A 24,956-nucleotide genomic window follows, 5' to 3' on the forward strand; every position below is an offset into this window, starting at 1 on the left:
AGCTGCCGCGGCGTCCAATAGCCTGCAGTCACTTCCCTAACCGCACCTAGTCGATTTGGAGTTGGCATTCGCTACTTAGAAAAGAACATAATACAAAACTATATGGTCTTTCCAAAAATGCTTCAGTGTTTTCCTCAGTCATAATTTCACAGCTACACGGTTAATGTTCGCTTTCCCCACACTGATAATGAAATATTCTCTCAGACAAAGGAAAGATGATAAAAGCAATCAGCGAAAACTCCTTAAGATTTGAGTAGCTTTTATCTTTAAAACCATGAAAAATTGGAAAACACTACAAAGGAGGTATAATTACGTAAACACCTGTACAAAAAAACAGAAACTAAAAATGAACAGAACAAACATAAAAATGGAATCAAGTTTCTGCTTCCTAGAAATGGTTTAGACTTTTTAACAACACAGGGAAAGCAAATCCTAGAGATGGAACAGAAAGGTTAAAGAGGGACTAAGTATTGATTTATAAATGATATTGTACCTTGTTTCAACAACAGGAATATGGACTTGTGGGAGTACACATCTTTGCTTTGTCAGACTCATTAATTTCGTTGATTTACTTCTATTTAGACAACTTTCAACAAATGGGAGAAACGTTAGCCTTGCCTACCTTTCCTTAAAGCATTTTTCTTTCAGCGTTTCATAGACCACGAATTCTTAACACGTGAATAGAATGATCGAACAGAATGACAATCAAGTTGTGTTTGTGTGGACAAAAGTATTTGTTCGATTATATCACACAACCCAACTTTTCTACAATCATTCTAAAATGAGGCACTTGATTCTGCCTTGAAAAAGTCCACATTCCACAGCGATATGGACCTCTGCTATCGACTTTGAAACATGGCATAACTTTCGACCGAACAGGGCGCTGGGCCTGGGAACGGCTGACGGCTTTGCGTTGTGATTGGCTACTTTGTGCACGACCTCTAACAGCGAGGTTATCACATCCTATTAGCAAAGCGTTATTCGGAGTGTCGGCATAGGCCTACATGATAAAAACATGGTCTTGATACAATCACGGCAATGTATCTTTTAAGTATTACTGATCACGTGTCTTTTGGCGACATACAATGTACATGTATTTCAAATCACCGGTTATCTTGATCAGTTTTGGATGAACTAATTAAAAGTGTAGCGAAAATAGTTTTAGCAGAGGAAGAAAAATAAATATATCGAATTGATAACCGCCACATTGAGCCGGCTCGTGCGCATGGCAGAAATTTACCCACAATGTTCTGAGCGTCGTTAGCCGTGACCCCGTGTGACGTATAGACTACTGAAGTGTGACGTCACTGTGAACCAGAAAGTGCAGTGCAAACGAATGGAGTACGCACGCGTTGGGTTCATGCACAGGTTCTTGCGCTAATGCTTTTTACACACTAATTGTGCGCGTGACGTATTCACTTGGGTACTCTATTCTCTTCACTAAAATTTGTGCAAGGCCATCAACCCTTCTTGTATCCTTGTTTCAAGAAAAACTTTTGCACACCACCGAACAAAAGCCCGTCGCACCCTCATCCACGAATGTATTGACCTGATGCATTTCGAATACACCACAGATATTTTGTAGGGACTCCACGCGTGTTAAACCGTACAAGGGTCAAATCCATTATAGGGACAAATTTGTCTCTCACGACTCGGACCCACATTCCCCACCAAAAGAAACTGTCTCCTGCACGTGATGGGCAGCCACAGCATGGTGTTATTAATTGAAGTATGGTACTACGTGTTTCCTTAATACACAAATACACAAAATGTTGAAATCGCACGCCTTTCGGTGTGTCACATGTATACATGCAGCAAGGATAGTCAACCATTTAGATACAAGTCAAGTGCATTCCTACGGGATAGCTTTCACCAGTACTATTTACAACTTGTAACTGCACGGTATATGTTAACTTCAAGAATGGATATCTTGTGCACTGGCGTTTCTTTATTTCCTTTCATTAGCAGGGTTTTCAAAATAATGGGGGAATAAATCATAAAGAACTGTTGCACTTATGAATGCACATTTTCATAGACATAAGTAATCTGTCACTAACAATATTATCAGTAAAAATGTTAAACTCAGAAGACAAGGGCCAAACAGATAATGTGTTCACAGCATGAAAGAAACTGACATTTAATTTGGTTGAAATGTTCACAGTAAAACTTTATGACCCTATTGGCTTAAAGGGAAGTTAAAAATCATTCTTAAATGTGAAAAGGTTTTGAAAGTACAAGGGAATTAGTGACTTGTAGGTAAAGCATTCATACCTTTGAATGGGTTCCAGCCACCTTCTCGTCTCTAATGTATAAAATCTGATGCAGGGTCTGGGGTGCCAACCATCCCAATTCATTGTACATGTACTTACTGGACCAGGTCTGATCGGCGACCATTTGTCAACTGCTGGCTGATTTAAGCCTGGTAACCTAAGCACAAAATAATGTGAGTATCCCAGGTACCGGGGAAAAAAACTGACCAATGGCAAACGATCGCTGATTGAACTTGGCTTTCGCTGAACCCTACCTTCTCTGGTATGCAACAGTTCCCAAAAGGATGAATGGGAAGATGGCCGGGGGGATCAGGCAGTACACTTCATGCCTTTTTCCTAGTTCTTTTGGAGGAGGCAGTTGAAACCTACGTCATGAGTAATTTAGCAGTTACCAAGGAAAAATTACGTTTATGCATGAGAAAGCCATCAATAGTTTTGCATGCCCATGAACTCTAAAAAAAATTAATGAACCAAGCCACCCTTTAGTCATTTCAGTAAAGCTGGGAGTTACACAAATATGATTATTTTGGACAAAGGGTAAAATTAACAATACTAAAATAATGACTTCATCTCTTAAGGCAACAGGATAATAATGTTTTTTTATTTTAATACAGGAAATTAGTTTCTAGACAGATGAACAAAGTGTCCCTAGAACTGTATGGGTTAAGAATTGTATGCCATTCAATGGAAATTGGAACCTAGGTAAATTCTCTAATGTCTGCTGCAGGCAGTCAGGCCCCTGCAGACGCTACGTAGTCTGGCTGTCTACTACTTGCGGCTGCAGGTGCTGATGTTGCTGCTGTTGTGGTGGATCTTGCTGCTGCTGTTGTAGCATGGTGTCCTCTTGATTCTCTTGGGTCTGCTCTAGTCGCTTTGATCGCTGTCGGAAATGGACGTCAAAACAGTTTCCAGAACCTCAATTGTTTTTATCAATTGGATACACCCACTTCAGAGATTACGCATTTGCTCCTGTATTTTTTTCTAAATGGCCGGACTAGTAACTGACAGAGGTCTGGTCGGGTTGGTCAGGTCAAATCAGGTTAGCGATTTTACATATACATTTAACCCTTAACCCTGAAAGAGCTGGCGGGGGGGGGGACTGTATCTGTCCCACCCCTCCACATTAACCACTTGCCACTGGGAGCTCCGGTAGCAGAGCCATAGGCCTTATATTCGTGGCCGGGGTCTCCAAACTCGGACAAAGGGAACAGGGCCTTGTAACAAAAGACTGTACTCTGAACAAAAGACCAGGCTACTGGGCATTATCGACATTTTTCACTCTCAAAAGTGGAGATAATCCAGCCTTGTTTTGAAACAGTATACCATGGTTTGGGGTGTTTCGAGCGAGCGGATTACCACTGGGACAAAAGCGCTCCACCAACAGCGATGAGCCACACAGCACCGCTGCATGCTAATCTGGCCAAAAGAAAGTTATATAACACCGCACAATCTGGGCGCTTTTAACAAGCCTGCGGGCCTGGCTGAAACACTTGTGCGTCAATGAAGGTCACCTGTCAGCTTAGAGTAGTGCCTAAAGATTACTTCATGTGGGTATAAACGTCCGTTAAATTAAATGCTGAATTTTTGAAGAATTTTGAATACTGAAAAAAGGATAATTATCCCGGCCCATCATCATCAACATTGACAACTAACCCCGGCGCAAAGTGGTTAACATCCATTTCATGTTTCGTAATGTGCCTTCAGGAGTTTTTCCAGTAATGTCTTAGGATCATTTTGACACCAAGCTTCAAGGTATTGGCCAAATGCCAAAGACACTCACCTGTGGAGGCTCCTCGATGCGGATTGGGTTGACTGGCCTCTTGGCCTGTACTCGCTTCACACCTTGCTGCTGCTGCTCAGGGGAGTAGTAGGTCACCCCACCGTAGGTCTGTGATGGCGGGGGCTGACCCAACCCCGGGGCTGGCAGGGACCCCCCACCACCATCCCCCTGGGGTAGGGGCTGCACCGGGGTGGGGGGCTGCTGGGAAAGCATGGTGGGCACCTGGAGGGGCAGGGATTGGTTGGGCTGGGGCAAGGTGGGAATGGGGCCAGGCTGTAATGGAGGAGGCTGGGAGTGGGGCGTTATGTTCTGTGCAGGAGATTCAAAAATAAAAAGAGAAAACAAGTGGAAAATGGAGAAAATCTGTACAATTTACGTAATACAGACAAATCAACAAACATTGCTTTCATTCTATGTTCAATTCTCATGAGAAAGGAAATGGGATGCAATAATAGCACAAGCCGAAAAATTCAACTTCTTGTAAAGGTACGCTGTAAAAGCAACACCTGAGAATGCTCAATAATGGATCAATGTTTAACTGTACTTGAAGCTCATTACTCTCAGAATTGGTGATGCCGATTCCACTGCTCAGTGTAAAGTGGCTTTTCAGAGACAAAAAAACAAATCACAGTAGCTGCACTGAACTGCATTCATGCCTTTGGCTGTTTGTAGTGTTGGAATACAAAAAGTTATGGGTAATGGGCTTTCCAAAATATGGAGGCTTCCTAAAGAAGTACAGCCTTCAAGAATTCAGGATCGTAAAGATATAGCATCTTGCCAACATTGGATACTCACTGGTACAGCATCTTGGGGGAACCGCTGCATCCCAACGGGGGGGCTGTTGAGCTGGTACTGCTGGCCAGGTGAGGCTCCGTAGTTGACCATGAAATGGGCACGTGGTGGAAAGCCAGGCTGGGGGAGGGGCTGTTGTGTCCTCATCGCTACCGGGTGGATGATAGGGGGATTGGCTATGTGAGTCGGCGAGGGGTGTCGCATGCCTGGACATGAACCCCAAACAAAATTACTAACAGAAACACTTGTATGTATTCCAAATGCTGTTATGTTTGTGTATTTTGTATTCAGAAGGTGCAATCTAAAGACCGGTTCTTACTTCAGGGGAATGCGCAAGCGAACTGAATATGAAGTCACAAAAATTTGCTTGAGGGTTGACATGTGTTCCTCTTTTGCAAATGAACGGCATGAATATTTGACTTGGTATCACAATCTGCTCTTTCCTTTTCAGCCAAGACAACTGCAAGACAACTGACCAAGACAACAGGAAATTTTGTTCTACGATGGATTAGAATCGATTATGAATTTAAAATTAGCATCACTGATTCCCTACAGTGCTCAATTCAATTTCCCTAAGATTTGATGTTTGTTTTCTTGTTGAAAAATCTGAACTTTTTTTGGGGGGGAGGGCAGCTCAATAAATTGATTATGCTAAAAGGTTACAAAATGTACCATTGGCATGATTGGTGTCAAATGAAACCAACCTGGATGTATGGGCACATCTCCTGGCAGGATTATCCCCTGTGGCATCACGCCCCCTTGCATCACGGTGGGTGGGGCCTGAGTAGAGGGGGCAACGCCCATTCCTGGGGGCGTGGCTCCCCCATGCACGGACGGCGCTGTGCTCTGCAGTGTGTGAGGTGGTGTGCCACCCCCACCACTACTACCCCTGCCACCGCCCCCACCCATGTGCTGTGGCGAGCTAGTGGCCGGTGGGGTATGACTGTAGCCAGGGGGCGGGCCTGTGGCCTCGCCCTGGTAAAACTTGGGTGGCTGCACTACAGCCGAGGCCTGGCTAATGGGCGGGGCATCAGCTGCTTGACGCTGCCGTTGAGAGGAGTAACGCTTAGGCTTCAAGGGCTGTCAAGGGTTAAAAACAAAACTGACTGTAAGCAACTGTTGATAACAGTTGAAAGCTGTTGAAACATGCAATTTTGTGTTAATTTGCAATTTGGTTCTTAAAACCAGACCATGCCAGATCTAGGGAAATCAGAATGGGTTGCCTTTTTAGGATGTCTGTTAGATGTGCACTGAGCACACATATGTTTTGGATAATAAATAATAAATTGCATGGAAATACCGAATATGTCTGCCATTGCTCAACTCGGTATCTCCCAGCTTCCATGTCACTGGGACTGTCATGTACGATTGCAATTGTCAACAACATTACATTATGAAAACTATCTGGAAATGTTCCTATGGCAAAGTAAAAAAAAAAAGTTTTTGCAGTAACTGAAAATATGTCCTCACATAAAATCAGTTTAACACATCAATTAGGATACAATGTCACATCAAATGGTGGCAGGGGTCTACAAGGCACAGCAAATTAAAACATTCCAAGGTGGGTGATTTGTTTTAGTGAATTTTAGTGAATACTGGGCACTAAGGATTATTTAAGGCATACCTCTCTCTTGTCAGCTTGCATTCTGTCTGCTGACTGGTTGCTGTCTTCGGGTGACTCTGTCCTGCCTTCTGGACAAACACAAGGAAGAGAGATACTTACTGTAAGCAATTCTGAGAGCGACAAATAGTGTGCAACAAAATGTAACAGATAAAAAAGTTCTTTACTTTCAAATTTGGCAGAGGGATGTAGAAGTTTGGATATTGAAGATGACATGCATTGAACAAAGTATCATTTAATTCCAGGAAAGTTGACTGTAGTTGATAAAAGTGTTCTTTTGCCCAAATCCCTTATTCGGGAAACCTTGTGAATACTGGGCAGGAGCTTTGCCTTGTGATACACACAGTAAAAGCTGTACATTTGGAAGAATGCAAAAAACAAAAATCTGAAATATGAAATTTGCCAATGTAGAATGACTTTACTTTCCCAAATTTGCAATGGTGTTCATTTTTAGGCCAAGTGCAAACTGAGCACTAGGCTGCGCTACACGCTGTTTGCTGCGTTGTGAAACACTGATCACCTGGTGTGTGCGTAGAGCCACACTGTTATTGGAGATAAACTTGGTACATAGTTATCAAATCAGAGTTCTTGAATAGTTCACAATTATTGAAACATTTCAATCCTGCATGCTAACCTGTTGAGGAAGGGGTAGGCAGCAGACCCTGTGACTTGGCAGGTAGTGAACCACCTTCTGATGACCTCTCCTTCGTCTCCCCACCCACGTTCTGCCTGCCTGTCTTGGCCACAGCCTTGGCCCAGTCTCCTTCCCCGCTCTCCCGGACCTGCTCTCGTCTGTCCTTTCTGCCCCACTGGGGGGCTACAGTCTCCCTGCTTGCCAGCCGGGCTGGTTCCTGCTTGCGGGACAGCTGAGAAGCCCCCAGGGCCGGGAAGTCCTCCTGGAGGGGCACTCGCTGCTGCTGCTGCCGCTGCCGGTCAGCCTCGGGAAGCCGGTGATGCCAGTCTCTCCTCTGTCCCGCCACCTGCTCTCTCCTGCTGGGACCAGAGTTGCTGTTGACCCATTCTGTCTTGTGCGGTATCGTCGCAGGCTCGACTGCATTGCGGCTGTGGTCGTAACTCTCCCGCCCTTGGCCTCGGCCCCTGCGACCCCTCCCTCGGCCTCTTGTCCTCCCAGACCAGGGTCGCTCATGATCATAAGTCCTATTGGACTCTTCCCCATTGCTCTGTCCCTGATAACTGTCTTGTCTTCCGATGGTCTCCGTCGGAGCGGGAGGTTCATTTTCATCGTTCCAGTCCTCTTGGGCTGGCTCGCTTCTCTGAGCCGGCTGTCTCTTACGACTGTAACCATCTTCCTTGTCAGGCTGTTTTTGGTTATTGAAGCTTTCTTGAAGGTTGTATCTTTGACGACCTCGACTTCGGCCTCTCGGAGCTCTCCTACTGTAAAAAGGGGATTCTTTGAATCTCCATTTTTAAAAAAAGCACTTTGCTAAAACTTAAGCTATGTGATTTGTAATTCGTCACTCTGACACGCTCACAGCAGGGAAGGTTGGTGTTGGGATACAGATTGGGGAACACTCTCCTGATTTACCACAGTTCCGACTCGATGACCTTTCATCCCACCCCACCAAGGCCAGCATTCAGTTTGTGTTTCTCCCATTTTTTCGTCCCAGATGCACATATTGTTGGGTCTACCGTTGCATGGCCAATAGTAGGAATCAAAATGGGTTACTGCATGCACATTGTACACATGAATCGTTTTTGTGTATAAAAATGTGGTTCCAAGTCTCCCTATTGAAATGATGAATGTAAAAAGATTTCCATCAATGTTTACATGAATGGATAGTCTTAGAGTTGCCTATACCATATGCCTTAACTACTCATCGACGATGAAAGTTTGGTGAAAGAAAAACAAGAAGTTTCTGGGGGTTTCATCGGTGAAAAGAAGGCATTTTTCCAGTGGTATTTTGAAGGCTTTCTGTGACATCTAGGAATCATTTTGGGAAAAGAATTGGATCAGAAACACCACAGAAAGAATGAGGCTTAGATTGTGAACGTGGGCACACAGATTTAGGTGGTTTGGCAACTGTGCAGGTAAACATGTACAAAACATATATTTGTGAATGTCAGAATTCAAGATAAACTTTGATGCCCCGCACCCAAGCCTGACCTTCAAACTGTTGCTTTTCTTGTATTTCAACAATTAGAAAAAATTATGGATAAAGTAATAATTTTGAGCGCAAACAGTTCTTATTTATATAAATATTTGTTGATTTTGTGGGGAAGACCCAATACATTCACTCCTAAGTTAAGTCAAGGTCGAGCGGAAGATTCCGTGCGCTTAAAATTGTCCAAGTATTCTCACCGTTCGTTCATAATTGTGATTGACTGGGACAGTGGTGAATTCCAAATGTTTTTCCCTCAATTCTGCACAATGAACATTTTTCCACAGGAAATCACTAGTGAAAAGCTCAGGAAATGTTCTAGAATGCATCAGAGAGCGTCTAAAGTTGAAAAGATTTCGGGGCTCTTAAGCAGGCCCTGAGCAGCACGCTTTGGCTTTGCAATTTGTCAGTCAACAAGGACAGATATCCCCCACACTTTTGAAAAAATCCTGGGAAGAACCCTGGATTTAAGAGCTGGAATAGATCTTCCGAACATTAAAACATTGGGACCAAATAATTTTTAATGTCCATTAGGAAAAACTGACAGTTACACCAAAGTCTGAGAAAAAAAATTAACACAGTTCTTGGAGAAAATACAATTATTTTGTGCAAGTTGTATCACAAATTGACTGATTCCTTAGCCTGTTAGGAGAGCTGGTCAGGATAATCTGGGTCTACCTTGGCTGTCTTGACTGTCCAGTCTTGGGTGGTTCATTGGAGCTCCGGATGTCATAGCCATAGATGCTCACCATTTCTGCCCGCGGCTTGGGAGCCTGTTCTGCCTCAAAGTATTTGTCATGCAACCATTTGTTGTCTTCTTTCCATAATTTTTTCTCCTTACTGCCTCTTTGGAAGTTTCAGAGAAAAGAAAGAATGACGATTATGACACTTGGAATGATTTGCGCTATGTGGATTACTCACAGGGGCTAGTGGGAGACATACATCTTGCACACTCTGGTTTTAGCACGGGTAAGCACAAAACTTTGGACTGAATGAACACAAAAATACATTTGCACATGTAGTTCAAGCACCTGTGAATTGGCACAAGGGTAGGATGACACTCAAAGAGTCTTCCATTGTCCCTCATTACGCGCACTCAAGTTTCAGTGTCAGAGGAGTACTCGAGCACAGTGTCCATGGCCTTCTAGTTGGGTCCTACCTGTCTTTCTCCTTGTCTTCTTCCTTATTGTCCATGGACCGGACGTCATGCATGAAGTAAGGGCCGCGTCTTGGGATGTAGGCAGGGTTCTTCAAGTCCTCATCAGCATCCAGTCTCTTGTCGCCATCGGTCTTCAATTGGACCAAACATGGAACAAGTTATCTCAGTTACTGGCCATTACTAAAGCGATCACAGAAGTATCAAAGGACAATTAACCTGGACTTTCCCAATCTGAAAGATTCCAATGATTACTGGATTTCATATTTTCAGAAAAGTTCAAGTACCAACACTTCAAATGGGGTCTAATGCATCAATTTTGTGCAGAACTTCAACGGTTCACTGCCTAGGGTGCTTCATAATTGAGGATTCAGAATTGTTCAAAATATGCAATTTAAGATCAACCCAAAGAACTTCTAACCACTAGACTGAGCATGCTCCTACTAACAAACGTGAACACCTATTCCACAAAGACTCTGACCTCTTCCTCTGCAGCCTCATCTGCCTGATTTTCCTCATCATTGACGTTCTCGTTCTCATTGCCTCCTTCAGCATCCCCCTCCCCGACATCCGGTTGGCTCTTGTCCTCTTCATCAGAGTCATTTGGAGGTTCACCACCCTGCCAAAGGGGGAAATATACGAAGAGAAAGAAAAGGGCAAACCCAATAAAAAAAACGGAAACCCCATATCAAACGTAACAAAAGAGACTTTACATAATGACTGTTCTCATTGGTTTGAAGCCAATCACCCAATATTATGGAATATATGGACGAGACTATTGGGAAGGATCAGCTAGACCAAATAAAAACCAACCTGAAAATGCTATTTAATGTTTCCTGTGGAGATGTCCAATGCAAGATTGTGGCTGTCAAATTTGGTACTACGCCTCTGTATCGCGGGTGCGCACGTAACAAGAGTTGTAATTGTCAAGATTGCTGTAGACATCTCTTTGATATTTCTCAATGACCAAGGATTATTAATATCCTACAGCGTATCCAGGAACACTCTTTGTACTTCTGTAACTTCGTATTATTCTGGAACACTGTTCTCAACTGTGTTGGAATCTGCTGCATCCTGCCCAGACAATGGATAGTGAAAGTGGCCTGTACATGTACATCAGCTAAGCCTGGGATGCATCCCTATGTTGTGGCTGTGGCTATCAGCAGCGCATGTCTATGGGAAGTGGATGCTTTCGTAAGCCATGGACATGACTTTTGGGAGAAAGCTTTCCATACCTCCTCTTGTGCCTCCTCTGCACTCTCATATTCATCGGTTTCTCCCTCTTCTTTATCAAATATGGTGTCGCTCTCCTGTGGAAATATGCAAAGAATGAAAACAAAGCCTTGGAAGTGATGTCGATTATCTATCCAACAAAGGGCGATTTGCAATATTTAAGGTTACATGCATTTCTCACCTGGTCCTACTTTTACAATGATTACGATATCGTTAAAAGGGAGCTATTAGTCCATCTTTGCTAAAGAGCAAATATACATACACTAACATTATGTACAAACATATAAGTGTATATGTACACTGTACATGCCAGCTCTATTGTATAACAAAGTTTGTACTTTGTCTTTAAAATAAAACAAAAAACATTGCTATATCTCAAGTTAAAGCAATCTCTCACTGGAATTCTTTGGTGTCAACCTAGCAAACAAAACTGGATATTGTGTGTACTTGCTGTATGCTACAGTATGTTCATGAATGTTTGTCCTTTGCTTGTAAGTCAATATTCCAGTAATTGCATATTTTGCCCTTGTGAATACTTTCTCTTTACACAAACATGGCTATTTGACCACAAATTGGTGAAGATGTGTATGCTTTTTTTGCTGGCACAGCTGCTAAATATTTGAGCCATTTTGAAGGACTTACATGTACACATGCATTTTATGTTGACAAAGCTTCCTTTGATTCCAGTTTACACTGTCACTGTAAATTCATATATACGAGATGGAATTCAGACCCAAGGCAATTTGGGATTTTTCCTCTTCCCAAAATGTGTTGACCAGGAAACGGTCATTGGTAGAACTCCCAAACATCATGGTCAACTTGTCTTATGCCCTGACTACATATATAGGCCGCTCCTGCGTGTTTCATTAGAGGACCATGTTCCTCCATAGAGTTATTGCACTAGCAAAATCAAGGCATGCATATATATACATGTATGAATGGGTGGAAGCGTCAGAAAGTTTAAGTGTTGTGCGTGTGTCAAGCATAAATGGTTGGATTTTGACAGAATTTGAAATCGGAAATATCACTCTGTTCCTATATCATTATGCCAACTCTATTATCGTGGTATTGGAAAAATTTGAATTTTGCGATGCCAGTGACTTCCCAATCGGCAATATTCGCCCAGGTAAGCAATAATTTATGGCCTGAGGATAAGTTCTATTGAAAAAGAGAGAAAAATTCTGAATGTTTCCATAAGTTTTGACAATTTGTAGTAAAATATGAAAATTTTCCAAAATTTGTAAATTCTCCTTGATCAAGTTTGTCATTACCTACCATCTATCTCTTTAAGTTATTTATAACGCCACCCTGCCCTTGGATATCTGTTGCTGGGTTGCCAGATGTCAATTTCGAAATGGCCAAAGGTGTCTAAAAGTACATTTTAACTGCGAAAATGCCCAGTTTTTCAGAGTTAAAATAAGGACTTCTGCTCTGAAAAACGTTTTTGCATGCATAAAGTGCACTCCCAATCTTCATTATAATAAACTTACATCAATCATACTTTTACCCTCCATGCCAAGGCAATGAGCAAATAATTACTTTAGCATTATAGTCGCAAATTTTTTTGCTTTTCTAATACAAATTGAAGAATTTGCAATGGACATTTGGAATTTGTCGCACAAATTTTGAATAAAATAGTTCAGGTCTAACAAGATGGTTATAACTCTTGGAGAATTAAAACTAAAAAAAAAAACATTTTTATCAATTGTTTCGGACATTGATAAAAGAATGAGTCCACCAAAGTTGTTGCTACATTTAAGATTGGGGTAAACAAGTTCTGGTGAAAAAAGTGAAGTCATTCCTTTCCGGATTAAAAAAAGTAAGGTGATGTAGTGCAATTGTTCCCATCTTGTTTTCTCAGCGTTTGGCATCTTTGAGGAGACTGGAAAAATGGAATCAATTACAGGTAAAATGGATCAGTATCATAAAATGAGGCTAGTTTGTTTCCTCTGAAACAAAATCATCTTTTTTATCTTTATTTCTTCATAAACAAAGTGCTTTACAGGCCATCGTAGAAACCGTTTCTCGATACTGCAATAATCTGATAATAGAGACTCCACCTCCGCTTGCATGCGGTGGGCACACAGATTTTCTGAGCTATCGAAGAGGAAAATAAATTGAACCACAAACAAAATTTTATGAATCAAGTTAAAAAGTAAGAGTTGCATGTAAACAACTACAAAGATAGGATAATTCAGGAAGGTGAGTGAGCAATCTTTATTTCGATTGGGAAGTGTGATAACTACCATGATAATAGAGTAACCAATCCTATGTACATGTAGGCCTACTGGTAGGCCCTAAGGAAGGGCCTAGGCATGCTACTGTAGGTGGTGATAAAGGTATTTTTGGTGAGTCTCGAATTTTTCAGGACCGTTGTCACTTTACTATATGTAATGTAACGATCCACTTAGTAGAGACACATGATGTAGGTAGGTAGAAGGTTAGACGTCATCTACATGGCATTGCAACTAATGTCCAGGGTATAGAAGTACCCCTACAATCTGAAATTTTTCAACATTTTTGCTCATATTTTTACCGGGCGAAGACAGCTAAAGTGTTGTTCACAAGTGCCTTGTATCCCGAATTCCATAAATGCTGTGTTGAAATTACTAAATACGCCTGCGGACAATATATTTTGCTTTCCATCGCACTCAATGTTCATCTAGTACGCGTACTTACACATGTGCGAAATGCATAGTAACCGACAGCCCCTTACGCGTGTGCAGAAGAGCTGTGGGCGTGAAGAAGTCGTACATGTAGATACATGTAAGCTAGGCCTTGTCGGAAACGGGCTCCAAAACTACGGCATCTCCACATATTTCCAATGGAGGGAAGACCTACATGTAGACCTAGCTCTAGATGGCATAGGGCCCAACTGACAGAATGTCGGCCGAGTGTGGAGGCCATTTCGCACATGCGCAAATGCATATGAGTCCTAGGCCTAGTAATCAGGTAATATTAGATGACCGTATTCGTAGGTCGTTCATGGATCGCAACAGAAAGCTTGAAGTTTCATAAAATTTCCTGCAAAATGTGCTGTCTGTGGGTGTATTTAATAATTTCCACACAGCATTTAGGCCTAGTATTATGGAATTCGGGATTCAAGGTACATGTAGGCCTACTTTTAACGACATTTGCGCTGTCTGCGCCATGCATTATCGCCAAGTAAAAATGCGAGAAAAAAACTGTTTCAAAAAATTTCGCATTGTAGGAGGACTTTTACACTGGAGGTCAGTCGTAGTGTAAATGAAGACAACGTCCAACCTGGGGTAGGTAGGCCCTACGGTAGAAAGGCACGACACGGTAAGGCACGTCATATCATTCACGTTTTACGTTTTTGGTCCGGATATTGGGCATCTACTTTCAAACTGCCTTTTTTCAAGTTTGAGCGAATACACTCCCTTCTAACTTACGGCATCTGAGTGAGATTCTGCGTCGCTCTGAACAGATACATTTTCGCCATCTTCCTCTGTTTCAGCAGCCCCAATGTCGTCTTGGCGGCGTCGTGGCTCACGGCGTCGTCGAGTGTCCGCCATTTTGATCAAATTTGGAATGGCGCAATGCACACGTCTGTGCATTGGTGGCGCCCTCTCATCTGCGTGACGTTTTCAACCACACAAGCCGCATCTATATCTGAACTTGGCTATGCCTTGAAATTATTGTTATTATTTATTTGGCGAACAAGAGAAACAAGTACAATGACACAGGGGAATATATAAAGTGTATACAGTACATACAAAATTGAAAATGGGGTGTGGGGAGGAGGGAAGGGTTGGGGGCAGGGGTACACGTGCATGATCTTGCCGGAAGCCGCCCCTAAACAGCTTCCACAGGTGCGTGTATTACAGTGTATGTCTAGCCGTAGCCAAGTAAATTAGGTATGAAAGGTGTGCGGTCAAGCCTACCGTAAATGGTATTACGCTCCCACTTTGAAAAATGCAGAAAAATAGAAGTTTCTCAGGCCTTTGCAATACACATTAAAACGTATTTCGCTTTCATTTAATTCTTTCCTTCCATTTTCGTGTTCCAGTGTATAAACCAGTGACTGTTGGATCTCATTCAGTCTTAAGACCAACTTAGATTCGCCAACAAGTTCTCGCTTACTAGTTGAAACTAGCTATGACACCGACCTCTCGTAAGGTGATATTGTCGTTTCAGCAGTGGTTTTAAGTACAACAAATGGCGGAACAACATGATAGGCCTACTGGAAGAATAGCCTATTGGGCATGCCAAAAGCGTGGCAGGAAAATCGGACATCCTCAGAACTAGGAGGAATAACTCATGGATTGGTCACATGATATCAGCTTTAATTGTTGCCTACTAGGGATTAAAATTCAATTGCACTTTGCCCACATTATAAAAAAGCTGATAAATTGTGTTCCATTAGCTTTAACTTTAAAATGTTTCATAAAAAACACCAGCTACACAATTAGAAGTAAAAAAAGACATTCAAAACTCCGAGACCAGTCCTCTTGTGTTGCAACTATTTGCTCATGCAGTTGGAGGCATCAAATGGAAAATATTAATTTATGATAAAACCCATTGAATAGTTAATTCCCCTTCCAATAAACCCACCTTATGCGGGAAAGATTTCACAGCATAGACATATAAGAAACAAATGTGTTGGGGGCAGCGTATCCATCTTTTGCCAGAACCACCCGATCTGCTGGAAAATTAAAAGAACAGAAATCATTTTAAATTTTAGGGTCGCTTGAAATATCATATAGCTCTTGTCCTTATATCATCGACAGTTGGAACCTAGTGAATGGGAAAGAACCTTTTAATGAAATTAACTGGCTTAAAAGTATCTGTCAACATGAATAATGGTTCAGGCGAGAGTATTTACTGCACTGAGCTTTCCAAATGATTAATAATAAGTATACTTTCTGGGTAAACTTGGCTGTTGGTCTTGTCGAACGTCAGAACGTCACAAATGCATGACCTTGGTGGATGGTCAATTTCTCACCATGGTGACCACTACCAAAATTTAAAGTGGCACTCTAACCGATCTGCATTTTATCGCTGACAAGTACAGATAATGAGAAGGGAATGTTTAGCCCCAAAATTGATGTTCATTGACACAAACATGAATGACATTTCTAGATTATAATTTTCAATATTATTTTCAAAAATGGTATTTTCATTTTTAGAGAATTATCCCCTTACATGTGACACAGCCAATAGCTCAGATCTCTCAACTACATTTACTTGGAATAAAACTGCATGGAGAACGATGCTTAATTAACAATAAAAGTCTGAAAGCTTTTCTGCGAAAGCGAATAGGGAGGGGGCGTGGCGCTCTGTCTTCGTAATTAGGCGTACGGACTGTCAGGTCCGCGAATCTTAATGGGACTCTGCTTCGAGGAGAAACAGAACATTTTTTCCCTCCAGTCGATTACAATCCTTGCGGGTCGGTCCTAGGCTTGAGTACCGCCCTTTATGCTCACAGACAGTACACGGGGCCCATTTCATCCTATCGGTGAAGGACAAATGAATCATCCGGTAATGAAAACCGTCGAGCCATTTTTCCTTTAGCCTTCGTCTTTTAATTTAAACCTTGGCATTGTTGACAGTAACTGACATTTGCTTATCCTCGTCCTTGGGTCTTCTGGTGCAATCGTTTTTTCAATTAACCAGTGCGTTGGAAAATGTTTTAAGTGCTCTTTAAAAGCAGCGACTTATACACGCGACTGCAATCAGTCTCTGATGAGGTGATGGCAAGCCAACAGTTCATCTGGTCGTTGCTGCTATATGCACTTGTGGTGTTTGTTGGTAATGCATATATTTTGTTTTTCAGACATAACTGACAGTAAGTCCTGCCCGTTATTGGGAAGGATTTGTGGAAAACAATTGTTTGGTGACATGTTGAATCTTCTTGTCGCCCTCATTTCCTTTTCTCCAAAATCAACTCAGGCTACTAACACTCCTTGTTTGGCTTTGTTTGCATATGCTTAAGATATATTTATGTGTTAACTTGTTATTTATGTTATTGTTTTACATTTATGGAACATTGTACAAAACAGCAAAGATGGTTCGGGTCGACTTGAATTAGCTCGTTAGATTGTGGATTTTATGGGTAAAATGGCATAGTTAGTTCTCTTTCTTTTTACTGCATTCGATTGTTGGAGATTTCCGAGAAACTATTTGACTTTGGTTTAGTATAATTAAGCCTAATTTTAATAGATATTTTAATAGGCTTATCAGTGTAAGTCTAGTTTGCTTATATAGTTTAATGATCTTTTACTAATTTCCCCAGATGCCGAAGCGTCAATCACCACAAACGATTCCAGTATTTTTCTAGCAGAGAGGCGTCTCCGCCATGTACTCTTCCGTAGCGATGAATACGACGCCCATGAGCGGCCTGTTCTGCTGTCCCACCAGCCCGTTGACGTTAACGTGTCCCTGGCAATGTATGCTTTGATATCACTGGTAAGTCCTTTCAAATCTTAATAGAGACAAAGGTTCCATGAGCCCTTAAGGCGATAGGTCAAAACGCGCCAAACATCAAAGAGTCAATCGGATTGTATTTTATCGCATCACTAACGCCAAAATTTAGTGGTGAAAGTTGTGTTATCCTCCAAATTATTTTAATTTCTATAAATTCTGTGAGCTTTCCTATCGGAAGGTTTGACGGCTGGTCATAAATAAACATGGTCTCGCTAGTTAACTGTGCAAGGTGGCACAGGTGCAGTTCAAATCACTGCATTTTGTGACTCGGCTATGTGGAGTGACTCAAATCATAAGGAATCATCAGGCCAACTTAGAAGGTGTATTCTGGTCGAGTTACAGAGCGCAGTCAAGTCGGGTCAAATTTGAAGTTCGACTCGGGGTTACTTGATGTTTCAACCGACAGAGGGGAAAGGACATGGCTGGGATTCATGCAGCATTTATTTGTAAATGTAGCCAGTAACTCGTAGGGAACCAGTCGAGTCGAGCAGAGTCGACAAGGGACTATTCACTGACTCCAGTCATTAACTCTTGGCTGCATTTGAGTGAGGTACCGTAAATGAACATGTTTCATTCACAGTAAAAACTGGACACGAGACTAATCCAACATGCGATATAACACTTTGGGCATGTAATTTGAAATGATTTTCATTTCCCACAGGACGAGAAAGAACAAATAATGACAGGTGCATCTTGGTTTATCATGGTAAGAATTACTTTTTGGTCAATTTTTCGCGAATTCATTATTATACAGTCTCTTTGAAACCGGTATATAATTTTTTAAACTTACAGAAATGTGTTCAGTGTTTGAAGATAAATTGCACATAGCTCGCTGCTACCAAAACAACCTCAAAATCTTATTCAAAAACTTTTCAACTTCCCCTTTGTGAACATACTGACATTGGCCTCCATAAATTCACGCGAAGTTACCACGAACACACCAGTGCAAAGGGAAAAAAGGTATAATTATCCGAGCACTGATGAGTTTAAGTTCGGAGGCCACGGTAGTGGAGCACTTTTGGGGGTTCCAAACGTGAATACAGATATGTTAGTCCGCCACTTTACAAATAGATCTGTATTTATGCGGTGCCTAGAAATTTATAGCGAGTAAATAGCTTCCTCTCTTCTCTCGTGTCCACCTCCTACCCATCATATGTTTTGCCAGGTCTGGGCATCGCTTACAGCCTCCCGGTGTACTGCCATTAGCAGTTGATTTCAGAAGGCGCTGCTCTCTTTGAGGCAAAATCTCGATGGTCCATGTGAATCGGTCCTGTTACTAGGCCACTTACCCCCCCCCTTCCACACTTATCCAGCTTTATTTTAAACGACTCTGGCTGTGATGTGCTGATACAACTTTTTTGTCGTTAATATGTTCTGCTTTCAAGCAATGGCACGATTATCGAATCCGTTGGGATCCGCAAAAATACGGCAATTTGCGTTACCTGTCGCTTGCAATGGATGAAATATGGACGCCAAAGCTTCTCTTGACTAACACGTAAGTGATATACGTAATTTTTGCAAGCTTACAAATAGGTTAAAGACATTTTGTAAGACAGATTTTTCGTTATGTTGCTCAGAAGGCAGCGATAATGTGTGCGTGCAGACAGGGCAGAAATTACCGATCCAGATCGAGTCAGTCATACCTAGCGATCTGTGAGGTAGAATTTAAGAGTGGCTGATGTCACTTTCAATATGCCGAACACTTTTTCATAACTTGCTAGCGCTTTTCGAGGACACTTTTTTACAGAAAAAGAGCAAATCAAGCGCGGCACTGTTAATCCTAAGGTGTAATTTTCAGAACATACCGGGAAGTTTGGAGGGCACTTTTGATTTTAGCATTGTTCAAATTAATGATTAACATTGAGTGGACGCTCATGAAACTTTAAAGTTAGTGCACTGGAGCGGACGAAGACCTTTGAAGAAATTGTTATCCGATACCCACACAGCAGTATGAATTTCTGCACTCGCAGCTTGCCAAGTCGACAAGATTAGACTTAATTTGCAAGGACAAGAATTCACATGATATGAAGACAAGATTTCATCTTGTCAGTATGAATGTTTATTTTTGCGTTTCACCTACTTACTTAATCATGTACTGTGTGGTCGATGCTTTTCGTACTTTTTTTTTTAATGAAGAAAATAGAGTTTGCTTGGGTTCGTATACCAGTTACCGGTGTCGTACCTGTCGACCACTGAGCTATGGGTCGGCTGTCTAGTTCCAATCGACATAGAAGTGGGTATTGCCATTAAAGGCATGCAGTCATTAATTGAATTTTATATCAGTATCTTTTCAATAAGACAAACAGAAGTGATCATTTCCACTCATCTAATAATAACAATTTTTTTTATTATGACCAGAACCCACATATAGTATTTCTGTATTTTATAATGGGTGGCATGTAACGAGATATTGATTTTCCCGGTGTGTGTTTTTGCAACAGGGCGAGCGAAAAGGTAGAAAACCCTGTCCAGGAAAGCATATTCAGAGCCTTGTTATCATGGGACGGCCATGTCACCCTGGAAGGTATTACTCCATCTACATTCATTCAAACCATTATCAACCATGAAAAACCTCATCTAATCTTCCTTGTAAAGAAGGCATGCGTTTACTTTGGGTCGTGGGGAAACCAACTGCATGTCCAATACTGGAAAAGTCCACTCTTTCGTGCGACACACTAAAAACAATTGCAGTTTTCGTGGCAACACCAAAGAGTAACAAAAGAGGTTAGTTTAGTTAATTGATGCTGACCACCTGCTTCGCCCGGCTTAGTATGCACAAGCACAACGATGGGAAAACGCTATACGGAGCATGGTTAACATTCATGCAGTGGACTACTGTCTCGGTAAATTGCAGTCAAAATGTAAGAATGTTTTGTTTTTGCTCTTTCAATGTTTACCTTTGAAGTGGTTCCTTTTTGAAGCTCTCCTCTGATTTAATAAGGCTCCGAGCGAACCCTACTTGAATCTCCCTCCTTACTCTCTTTCTTCTGTCTTTGTCTCCTCCTTTAGGTCCCATCATCCACATAACGTCTTGCAGGATGCAGCTGTCGGAGTTTCCCTTCGATAGGCAGAATTGCTCTCTGGTGTTTTCCACCCAGAACATGCCGATGCCAATAGTCAACTTGAGGCTTGGGCCGGAAGTACGCATCGACGCTACCGAGACCACCTCCCAGTGGCGTACACTCACCTTGAGAGGAGAGGCTCATTCGCAAACATTCAAATATCTGACCTACCCGAAGGTGCTTTTCTCTCTGGAAGTAGAGCGGTTGCCCTACCATTACCTGCTGAACATCGCCCTGCCGTCGGCCGTCATCACCCTCATCTCGCTTGGGGTGTTTTGGCTGACGCCTGAGAGCGGCGAAAAGGTGAGGGAATAAAATCCACCGTCTGTTCTTGTCTCCGCCCGTGAACAGGTGAATACGATAAATTAAGTTGGATCGTAAGTCTCCGACAGACAATTAAGCACAAGCTTGTGAAGCCATCTGTCGGTGTTTCCATTCCAAATTCAGGATCTTTGCAGTTCCATTCTGCTGTGCTATATAAGGAGTTGGTGTGCGCTTTGTCACGACCACTACATGCAGATTCAATTCAAAGAGAGTAACTTTTTGTTGAGTGAGCAAGTAAAGCAAAATAACTGCAGGCGCCTGATGCCCTTATTACAACTAATTAATTAATATATTTGTCTTCTGCTCTTTAATCCAGTGCCCTCTCCAAACGAAGAATTTATTTGTCCTGACAATTTTAGTGGACTACACTTCAGATTTATCGGGTCGATGTCTTTATCAATTAGCAAGAGAAACTGCCGAGCACACACAAGCTCTTGGTATTGTCAGGAGCGCGATGGTTCCGCGCGATACTGCAAATGGGTTCAGAAAATCCATTTCCCATTAATTGACTCAGAATCTCATAAACAGACCTAATGATTTACACTGTTGGTGTATCCTTTAAATTAATGGCTAAATTAGTGGACACTAATAAACCAATGATAAATGAATAAGTGCCTAATATATACAGTCATTGGTTCATACCCAGCACGTTGATATTATGTACGGCGTTGGTTAAGTTTAAATTGTGAACTGTATAAAACAACGATTTTCCCAAACATTATCGGTACTCAACTATCACCCGAATTACCACCACTTACCAATAACGGCAATGTCTACCATTTTTAAACAGCTATTTCACAGTCTGATCACGGAAAAGAAATTGCAGGGCAGAAAACCTGGAGCCATGGGTCGACACCACTGTTTTGAAATTGCAGGCCACTCCCAGAGGTCATTATCTCCGGTCCCGTCTTCTTTTAATCTACCTCTGCACAATGTACTTGAATCAGTGGGAATTATCATTTAATGCGTTGATCAATGTTCAATTCTTCAGATCTCTATGGCTGTGTCACTGTTACTCGGCCAGGCCGTCTTCTGGCTAGTTGTGGCCGACTCTCTGCCGGCCACTGGGTGCCAAGACACCCCTCTCCTCCTGGTATGCATCGAGTGCAATTTCGTTGTGAGCGGCCTGGCGATCCTTCTCAGCGTGGTCACCTTGGGCGTGCACCACCGACCCGGCCCTCTTCGGAGTCGATTCCTTCGGGGCCTTCTCCTCTGTACTCTGCCGCAGCTTGTCTGCCTGCGATGCAAGAGGAGACGCAAGGTTGGCGACCTGCACGGTGAGACAGCCGAACAGGTCAAGGATGCTGTGGAGACGGTCAAGACTGTGAATATGTTCGCCAAGGAAGGTGAAAAGCCGATCGAAGATTTCAAACTTAGCTCCGACGCCCTTGAATCTCAAAACGTAAGTAGTACTCAAAAGAAAGAATATTGTTGCGTTACCTAAACATCAAGTCAATGGTAGCATGGACTTTACTAGTGTCTACGCGATGTGATATTTGGGGTCAACAATTTATTAACAGGTGGACGGGAAACAAGGGGTTTGGGTGACAGTCAAACTTTGTAGTTTTGCTCTCACTTTTCGTCAAAGTTCAATATGGGTTTGAAAAAGGTGTAGCTTAACATAATACAACACATAAAAGGCAAAGTTATAGAGGAGCGAAGTTGTAAACAAGTATATATCTTAACTTCGGTTTGGCAGGACCATTGGAAATGCAAGTCAGACGGAGTGGGTTACGGTACGTGTGTGTAGCATCGCACAATTAGGCTACACTCATTAGGCCGGGCCGTGGTGGGAGCTGTCCCGGACCACCACGGTGACTAGCAATAGCTGGACGGAGCCGGCGCCGGTATTTACCGACCGCACTGCCGCTCAGACCGCAATGTGATGAGCGCAGTAGTAGAATCGCCGCACTGTGTACCATTGGCTCAGCGTAGAGACGGGGAGGACTGGGGCTAGTTAGCAGGACAAGGGTGGCGAGGGACACGGGGTGTCTCGCCCGGCAATCGGTTCGGACGTAGCGGTAACGGGCCGCTGCGACTCTCACAAACACCCTGGGCTGGTTCGTACCGCTCTCGCATCCGTCCAAGCTAAGCTAGTTGGGCATTCATAATTATGGTTACATTTCTTCGCCAAAAGAATGGTTACTAATCGCACTTCTCTCGGAAAGATTCCAACCGCCGCACTACGTTAGGTTTCGCTCTCGCAACAAGGGTTTGCTCCGCCGCGCCAGACTGACGAGCTGGGGAAAATCTGCTCTATTTATAGGATTCTAGAGGCTTAGGAAATTAATAAAATATGAGCGTCGTTGAACAGCTCAACCAATGAGAATCTTCCATCTCAAAGCGTCACATGACTTCCTGCTAGAGTCGTGTGCAAGAATCTAAAGTTACATGTACAAAGTGTAGAGCCGGGTGCGTGAAAGTCGTGAAAGCGCTTACTCGGTCATCTTTGGTGAATGACTGACAGTTACAAAGTCTGAGGTTTCTGAATATTAGCATTCCAGGAATTCTTACCACGCCCAACCACGCAGCCACGTGGAGGGGAATCTCTGACTTGCCAAACACAAGGACAAAGGAGTGAAGGAGCACGCGATCACGCCAGAGTACAGCATGGATAACTTAATACACAATTAGCGTCTCTGCTACATGTCCATAATGCATAGCTGAGTTAACCCTCAGAAATGCAAGGAATGAGAACGAGTAAAACTAGGGGGCGCTAGAATTCCAAGATGGTTGCGCCACAATATCAATGAACATTTGAAAGCTCTTGTTAGGTCTAACTCCGCTGTAGTAAGTAACACGACAAATTGTTACATTAAAGAGACTAATCCATCACAATTCATTTCAGCTAAAACCTAGAAAATATGTTTGGCTTGACAAGCAGTATGAATTTTACAATGTAGCTCAACAATTAATTTGATCTTGCCTACTATACTGCTCAAAATGTAAAATTAGATATAAATTACTCAAAGCTACAAAAAACCCCAAGAAGTTCAAGCAACATTTTAAAACCTTTTTCTTAATGGTGTGTACAGTCATATCTTTCGTTCACATTGCTTTTTGAGCCAGGGTCAGATTGAGGGTCAGAGCACCATCCTCTTTGACGAAACGCAACTCACACTACTTCTAATATAGAACCTACACTGTAAAAAGCGTTTAACTTCGCAAATCTGTAACACTTGTTAAAAACATTTTGACACATTTATAGATAAACACACACGACATTATGCTGAAGACACTTTAATTTAACAAACGCAACGCACGTTTATGACTAAATAATGGATGTGTTCAGCATATGTTCGGTTTTTAAACACTTTTTACTTATCAACCCCTTTGTGTGTTTATTACTAAACAACTAAACATGTGTACAGGCACACTTTTATAGTTTGACGCGTTTAAAAAGGGTGCAATGTTTATTAACTGCACATAATAACGATGACATGCACAGGTCACGTGCAGTTTAAATTAACCACTTACAACATGAGATTTGAATTTCATTGGCACTAAAGGAGTATTGGCGGAAAATAATGTTCATGTTGTAAGCCGCCATAAACACATTATTATGTTAAACAAGTTCACGTCTAAACCCAATGCGTGTCCAAATGTTTAATGTATTTTATAAACGCGTCAAACGTTCTCAGGTTTTCAGTGTAGAGTTTTCTCAGGTTTCCCAGCCCTACGCTTAATTTTTAGCTACTTATCTCACAATAAACTCTTTTGTTTTACAGGGTATGGACGACATGAAGTTGGTGGCAGCTGTACTGGATCGTATCTTCTTTGTTATCGCAGCAATAGTGTTTATCTGCGGCAATGCCCCATTATTTTGCAAATGGATACAGGTGGAAACGGCCCTTGATTTTTGAATACGGTAAGAACCTACTGTTGCTTGGGGACCCAAACCTCCTTCTCGGCTACACATCGGTGTTGACGAGATGGGCTGAGACAGTTTGTGTTCATAGCAATTTAAACTTCATTTCTGCAAAGTTTGCATTTGGTCTGAATTCGACATCACTTATTGTTCGCTGTTTCAACCCCACCTTGCTAAGTTGACACATCTTGTCAATTCAATACACCAGGTTTTGTAGTGTACAAAGTATTTATTACAAATGAAAAATTGATCATAATTTTCTTCCATTCCCTTCCCCCCTAAC

The 24,956-nt window shown here is 42.2% G+C and overlaps 2 protein-coding genes across 4 annotated transcripts; one reads left to right on the forward strand and one right to left on the reverse strand.

The window, feature by feature from the left end:
• Window positions 1-1,694: 1,694 nt before the first annotated feature.
• On the reverse strand, window positions 1,695-14,536 carry LOC110991239 (uncharacterized). Of its 3 annotated transcripts, none has more exons than XM_022256536.2 (11): window positions 14,386-14,536; window positions 10,975-11,049; window positions 10,221-10,358; window positions 9,743-9,873; window positions 9,262-9,429; window positions 7,098-7,855; window positions 6,467-6,534; window positions 5,547-5,922; window positions 4,846-5,048; window positions 4,051-4,359; window positions 1,695-3,150 (listed from the first exon to the last, which is right to left on the reverse strand). In XM_022256536.2, exons 1-11 carry the CDS (start codon window positions 14,506-14,508, stop codon window positions 3,019-3,021), a joined length of 2,481 nt encoding a protein of 826 aa, XP_022112228.2. In that variant the 5' UTR covers window positions 14,509-14,536; the 3' UTR covers window positions 1,695-3,018. The 3 variants fall into 3 exon arrangements, with proteins under 3 accessions (XP_022112228.2, XP_086990757.1, XP_022112227.2); XM_087134631.1 differs by having other exon boundaries at window positions 6,467-6,531; window positions 7,098-7,858; XM_022256535.2 differs by having other exon boundaries at window positions 7,098-7,858.
• Window positions 14,537-16,626: 2,090 nt separating this feature from the next.
• LOC110973064 (neuronal acetylcholine receptor subunit alpha-6-like) lies at window positions 16,627-24,927 on the forward strand. Its single transcript, XM_022223526.2, has 8 exons — window positions 16,627-16,744; window positions 17,229-17,401; window positions 18,081-18,125; window positions 18,805-18,914; window positions 19,861-19,943; window positions 20,429-20,784; window positions 21,797-22,207; window positions 24,534-24,927. The coding sequence occupies exons 1-8, from the start codon at window positions 16,687-16,689 to the stop codon at window positions 24,666-24,668; spliced, it is 1,371 nt and encodes a 456-aa protein (XP_022079218.1). The 5' UTR covers window positions 16,627-16,686; the 3' UTR covers window positions 24,669-24,927.
• The last annotated feature ends 29 nt before the right edge of the window (window positions 24,928-24,956 follow it).

This window comes from Acanthaster planci, linkage group LG03 (assembly GCF_054643075.1).
Source record: "Acanthaster planci isolate LZ-2023a linkage group LG03, COTS_SCS, whole genome shotgun sequence".
NCBI lineage: Eukaryota > Metazoa > Echinodermata > Asteroidea > Valvatida > Acanthasteridae > Acanthaster > Acanthaster planci.